Source organism: Grus americana, chromosome 5 (assembly GCF_028858705.1).
Source record: "Grus americana isolate bGruAme1 chromosome 5, bGruAme1.mat, whole genome shotgun sequence".
In the NCBI taxonomy this organism is placed as follows: Eukaryota; Metazoa; Chordata; class Aves; order Gruiformes; family Gruidae; genus Grus; species Grus americana.
The window spans coordinates 38,099,054-38,105,376 of NC_072856.1; the positions used below are offsets into that span (position 1 = coordinate 38,099,054).

General features: G+C 45.8%; 1 protein-coding gene across 1 annotated transcript; it reads left to right on the top strand.

Moving 5' to 3' along the window:
• Positions 1-1,575: 1,575 nt before the first annotated feature.
• Positions 1,576-6,105, top strand: GJD2 (gap junction protein delta 2). The gene is made up of 2 exons (XM_054827401.1): positions 1,576-1,990; positions 2,633-6,105. The coding sequence occupies exons 1-2, from the start codon at positions 1,920-1,922 to the stop codon at positions 3,474-3,476; spliced, it is 915 nt and encodes a 304-aa protein (XP_054683376.1). The 5' UTR covers positions 1,576-1,919; the 3' UTR covers positions 3,477-6,105.
• Positions 6,106-6,323: the final 218 nt, after the last annotated feature.

The following is a 6,323-nucleotide window of genomic DNA, read 5'->3' on the forward strand; positions in this document are numbered from 1 at the left end:
AGGAAAAACAGTAATTATTCAGTCTTCCCAGTAATTCCCAACAGTGTGGGAAGGAAACTTCAGATTATTGAATGCTTCTTCACAGACTCTTGATTGGGAGAGAAAAAAAATCTACCAATTTCTGTGCAGAGGTATTCATCGATCTTCTCTTATTCGATACTTTCCTAATTCAAAGATTTGGGGATCCAATCAGGCAACTGACCCAGTATCATGTGAATCAGAGACCATCTGCACACTCCAAATGAAAAGACAACAAACCTTGGGGTGTCTAAAATACACAGATGTCCTCTGCACAGATGAAGCATGGTCCCGTCTATTCAGAAAACACTTAACATCATTAATATAACATGGAATGGGTTCATGAGAGAGCTGCAAAGAAAACAAAGGACTATGCTGTTTACAATGGCCTGAGCAGTTCTGCTTTTGAAAGAGACTGATCTTACTGAGTTTGGCAGTCGGAGTATTATGATCAGACACACTAGGGTTTTTCTTATGTTGCTTTTTAATAAGATTAGCTGAGCAAAAAGGACAGCAGGTATGAAGCTATACTTGATCTTTATGGAAATACACAGAATACATTTTATGCTTCTCCACCAGAGAACAGTCAATTCCAATTGGTGCCAATGTTTTGTGTGGAATTATTTGGTGGTGTCTCAGGTACAGTTTCTAAGGGTATCTGTAAAATAAAAAAATATTTTAAACACAGAATAGTAGTTCATGGGAATAAAATATATGGACTGATTATAATGTAAGGATTTGTTCAAGGTATTTAATTCTTGTGCTGTTTAGAGATGCTTTGTGTGAAGGTTTGGTGTGTTTCCTAGCATAAATCCAATCTCAGCCTCAGAATTCTCTGAAATGGTTATATATATACGTCTCACTTCTCCTTAGTGATTCTTATATCTGTAATCGAGGGAGAATAAAGATGCAATTTTAAGTCCAATACCTTCCAAGGGTAAGCGGTTCGAACAAGTAAGGTTATTGCTGTATGACACCGCTGTTTTGTGAGTGGCAGAAAACCCAGTCAAGCTCTGGGAGAAAAGCAAAGCCTAGCAACCCCTGGGAATCCCCCCCGGCAGCCAGGCGTTCGTGGCTGGAGGGGTCACGGTGTCACAGTCACGCCCCAGAGCCGCTTTTCAAAGCAGCAGCCGAAGGGCAGCGCCCGTTCCCTGGCGGGGCCGCTCTCCAGGGCCGGGCCGGGCCGGGCCCGCCGGCGGAGCGCCGGGGTGTGCGCTGGCGAGCGGGGGCCGCGGGGGGCAGCGGGTGCCTGGCCGGGGTGCTCCGGCAACGAGGCACTCGGTTGCACAACGAGCGTCGTGCCGGCTGGGGCAGCTCTTCCTCCGCCCTCCCTCCTCCTCCTCCTCCTCCTCCTCCTCTTCCTCCTCCTCCTCCTCCTCCTTTATTTATTTCATTTATTTTATTGCATTTATTTATTTATATTCACCGGAATAATAAAAATGAGAAAATCCGAGCGCTGCTTTTGGCTGCTCTCCACCAACCTGTCAGTGACGCAAGCGGAGACTACTTAAAGGCAGATTAGAGGCAGCAAGACATTAAAAGCCAACCTTCCTCCCTCCACGCCGCGGGTCCGCCGCGCCGCGCCACGAGCCGAGCGGGCCGGGCCGGTGGCGGCCGCCGCGGGGCCCCGAGCTGAGCCCTGACCAGTCGAGCCCAGCCGAGCTCAGCCCAGCCGAGCCGAGCCCAGCCGAGCCGAGCCGGGAGTCCTCGGCTGGGCTGCCGTCTCCAGCCGCCTTCCTGTCACCGGACTGCAGGCGGTAGAGAGGGGCTGCTCTTTTGTTTTTCCTGCCCCTGAAAAAAGAAAAAAAAAAAAAAAGAAAAAAAAAAGGAGGGGGGGAAGGAAGGAAGAAGTGAAGAGATCCCCTCCGCTTGCCAAAGTCTTTGTCTCCGAATGAACAGCGATGGGGGAATGGACTATTCTAGAGAGGCTACTGGAAGCTGCCGTGCAGCAGCATTCTACTATGATAGGGAGGTAAGGGCTACGAGAGGTACGGGGGGGCCCGGGGGGGATCCCCTTCTGTCCGAGCGGGCCGGCCGGCGGGTCGGTGGCACACGCCGGGTCCCGGCCGTGCGGGGCATCCTTCGCGCGGGGCTCTTGCGGTGTGTGCCTTGAGTGCGTGTGTGTGCGCGTGTGTGTGCGTGTGTGCGCGGCACAGGTAGCCGAGGCGCGGGGACGCGGCAAACGCCACCGTCCTTGTCCCCGAGGAGCCACGGGGCAGCGGGAGGCCATCGGGGAGACCCCGCCGCCATCGGGGTCCCGCGGCCGGAGCCACCCCGTGCCGCGCCCTCCGGCGCGTTGCGGGGCTCTAACGGCCCGCGTGATTGCCTTTTCTTCGGCGGGAGGTTGGGGCGGGGGGCAGCGCTGACCGCCGCCGGAGATTTTTTTGACAGCGGCGGATTCTCCCGGCCGCACATGGACGCGCCGAGGCGGTGCCGCGCAGGCTGCGCGTCTCCTGCGCGGGAGCGGGGCTGCCGCCGGCGGTCGCTGGTGCCGGGCCGCCGCCGGCGCTGGCGGGAGCCGGGCTGGGAACGCCGCGGCGCGGGGGCCCGGTCAGCACCGGACAGCTCCCGGCCGCGCGGCGGCGGCGCGCACTGACGGGCTTCTCTGTTCCAGGATCCTGCTGACCGTGGTGGTGATCTTCAGGATACTCATTGTGGCCATTGTAGGGGAGACGGTGTACGATGACGAGCAAACTATGTTTGTCTGTAACACGCTGCAGCCAGGCTGCAACCAGGCTTGTTACGACCAGGCTTTCCCCATTTCTCATATAAGGTACTGGGTGTTCCAGATCATCATGGTGTGCACTCCCAGCCTTTGCTTCATAACGTACTCCGTTCACCAGTCTGCTAAGCAGAGGGAACGGAGGTACTCCACTGTCTTCCTCACTTTGGAGAGGGACCAGGATTCAATGAAGCGTGAGGACAGTAAGAAAATCAAGAACACGATTGTCAATGGGGTACTGCAGAACACTGAGAACTCCACCAAAGAGGCAGAACCCGACTGCTTAGAAGTGAAGGAAATCCCCAATCCTGCTATCAGAACTACAAAGTCAAAGATGAGGAGGCAAGAAGGCATTTCTCGATTTTATATCATCCAAGTGGTCTTTCGAAATGCCCTAGAGATCGGATTCTTAGTGGGACAGTATTTTCTGTATGGATTCAATGTCCCTTCCATGTACGAATGTGACAGATACCCTTGCATTAAAGAAGTAGAGTGCTATGTCTCTAGACCCACTGAGAAGACTGTATTCTTGGTATTCATGTTTGCTGTCAGTGGGATTTGTGTGGTGCTCAATTTGGCAGAACTGAACCACCTGGGCTGGAGAAAGATCAAAATGGCAGTGAGAGGAGTCCAGGCAAAAAGGAAATCCATATACGAAATCAGAAATAAGGACCTGCCAAGAATGAGCATGCCTAACTTTGGCAGGACTCAGTCAAGTGACTCAGCTTATGTGTGAGGCTGTGACAGAACTGAAACACTGTGCCAGGTGGAACAGACCCAGACGCCATTAGAGAAAGGTACATTGCTTAGGCAAGCATTTTATCAAACCACCAAGAAAGCCATTAAGGTATTGGATCTGCACTTACTGAACTAGCTGCAAAATGCAGTGCTATGTAAAAGACTGAAAAAACAGCTATAAACCCATGCTTGATCTAGCCTTACAGCACAGCTACTATTATTCCTACTTTTCTTTCTAATGATTGGGTGTTATCTGTCGGTGGAGCGGCTTTTTGGTCATCATTAGGATAAGTTTACAGTTTGGACTGTCTGATTAATTGTTGTAAACGTGTAGAATGTTCGTATTAAAAATCTGCAAGGATACTCTATATTGGAGGGGGCGGGATGGGGGGTGGGATGGGGGGGCTGAAACTGTTGCAATATGCAGATGTATGCATGTTTTAAAAGGAGGGTAATTGCACTGTAAGGAACCTGACCACAGCTCAATCAGGATATCTGCGTTCACCTATCTCACAGATGTCTTATATTATTTTCCCTGTCAAAATCACTGAGTTTGTTCCTGGTGTGTAATACTAGCTATTTTCTATCATAGTTTGTGCATCAATTAGTTATGCTAAACAATAAATGCTGAATATAATTTTGCCATTTTTTTTTGTTTGCCTGTCCACACACACACACCAGAGACCTTAATCATCTTATGTTAATTGTGATCTGCAAAATATATCAATATATTTCAGTTCATTCCCTAATATGTGCATGAAAAAGATGGAGTTGTTTCATGCCAGCCAAGTTATGCATTTATCTACAATTACCTATGATGACACACATACCAAAGGAACAGAGTTCATTGCTTTTAACTGTGAATATATCACCTTCTCTCTGCTCTTATTTATATAAGTGCCATACTTGAAACATCTAACTCTGTACTTAGTCAAAAGGTTGTCTTGGGATACCAGCTGGAATAAAGTGATTTTATACTCTCCCTTGTTTATTTTATGCTATTTGTTTAGTCATTGCAACAGTGTAAAAAGCAGCTAAAATCTCTATTGATAAATAAAATACTTGCCTTTTTTTGTAAGCCAGAGAGATTCTTCTTTATTATTGTATACAATTGTAGAAACACACAGGGTCAAAATAATTGACTTTTACAACAATTATTCTTCAGGGTTTAAAGTGTCTTGCTGATATTCTAAACTCTAAGTGACAAAACCTGGGAAATCAGGACTATTCGTTATGTCTGTTTTCCTCCTTAAGCAAGCTTTCTCTGTCTTTAAAGCCTGATCCAAAGCCCACTGACACCAACAGCCTTCTTTCTGCTGACACTAAGGGTAACACAGTTGGCTGCCAAGGTCACTCTGGGAATAGCCAGAATGCATTTACCTATAAATGAAACAATTGCAACTTTTCATCAGGGAATCCAAACAGTAACCTCAGCTTTTCTGCCTTACAGCTGGTTCAAGAAATACACTGTTTATGTCCCATCGACTTACTGGTAAGCCACCGGGGCAGTCACAAATAAATCTGTGTTAACAGCAACCATTTTAATATAGGATACTAAGTTTTTCTTAAGGACCTTATTTAATTCCCACTGAATTCAACAGAAAATATCCCACTGGCAACAGTAGGAGTTGGATCAGGACTAAAAAACCATACAAGTGCATTCCTAACTAAATATCATCGGGCCTTTAAAGAAAAGGGCCAAAATGGTGCTGGGAAATTTGAGGGTAGTTTATAACGTAAGAAGGAGAGGGGGGCTCAAAGTCACAAACAGCCTTTTGATTGTATTTTATTTCAAGCCTAAAAATGGATTTTATTGTATTTTGGCTTGGAGATAATGCATATAAATCTTTTCCTCTTGGCTTACAGTAAATACCTTAACGTTTTATTCTTGTGGTTTGCCAGCATTGTCACTTAAAAAAAATGTCGATTAATTCTTAGATAGTGTATTCATTATCACTTCCATCTGTGGTCTTTTTTTCTTCCACTGTGAAACATAAAAAGACTTTGAGATGTGTCATGCTTTTAAAGATTTTAAAAATATTTTCCCTTATGTATAAAATGAACAGGTTTTCCAATTTGATTGTAGAAAACTATAAAGATGGATTTCTCAAATGATTCTTTGCGATATAAATGCACACTGATATTGCTAGTTGACTGCATGCTCACTGGAAAACTGCATGTTATTTTTAGAAGGACAACATGGCAGCTAAAATCTCCATCTGCAATATAACAAGCTTCTGAAGATTATTATTTGACACAGAATTCCAAGTCTGATTTTCATTTTGCAGAGTCCTGGGATGGTTTGCAAAAATCTCCTTTTGAATAGATATTGAAGGGGAAAATGTTGTTTGACAGTCATAAGCATTGCTTTAACGTTGAAGAAATGGGAGATTGTGTGCAAAGGGCTTGACCCAGTGCCAGTTAAAGTTGAAGGAAAAAAACTCGTACAGAATTCGCTGGGCTTTGGTTCAGGTTCAGCATAATTTCCTGTTAGGCAGAAGCCCTAATGCAAGTTATTTCCACTGGCTGCGTAGCAGTGTTTAGTCAAAATCTAGTGAAGGTGCATGTCTTGATAGTTATAAGGTTTTAATACCTTAGATTTCTTTAGATAAGACCAGGAAAATATTAGTTTATAATAGTCAATGCCAGTGACTCAGTTCATTGAATTATTTTATGCAGTTGCACATTTTGTACGCCAGTAAGTTGGGATCCTTCAGAATTTTCCTAAAAGAAATATATAGGGAAATGCAAATGTTAATTTATGCAACAGGATCAGTGATAAAGGAGGCAAAGGCTCATATTTTGATCAACAGCAATGCCATCCTTCATATTTACACTAAACAAA

Bases quoted from the DNA above. Each gene is read 5' to 3' on its own strand.
- GJD2 (XM_054827401.1), top strand. From the start codon at position 1,920: ATGGGGGAATGGACTATTCTAGAGAGGCTACTGGAAGCTGCCGTGCAG. The intron at 1,991-2,632 runs GTAAGGGCTACG...TCTCTGTTCCAG, and splicing joins CATTCTACTATGATAGGGAG to GATCCTGCTGACCGTGGTGG.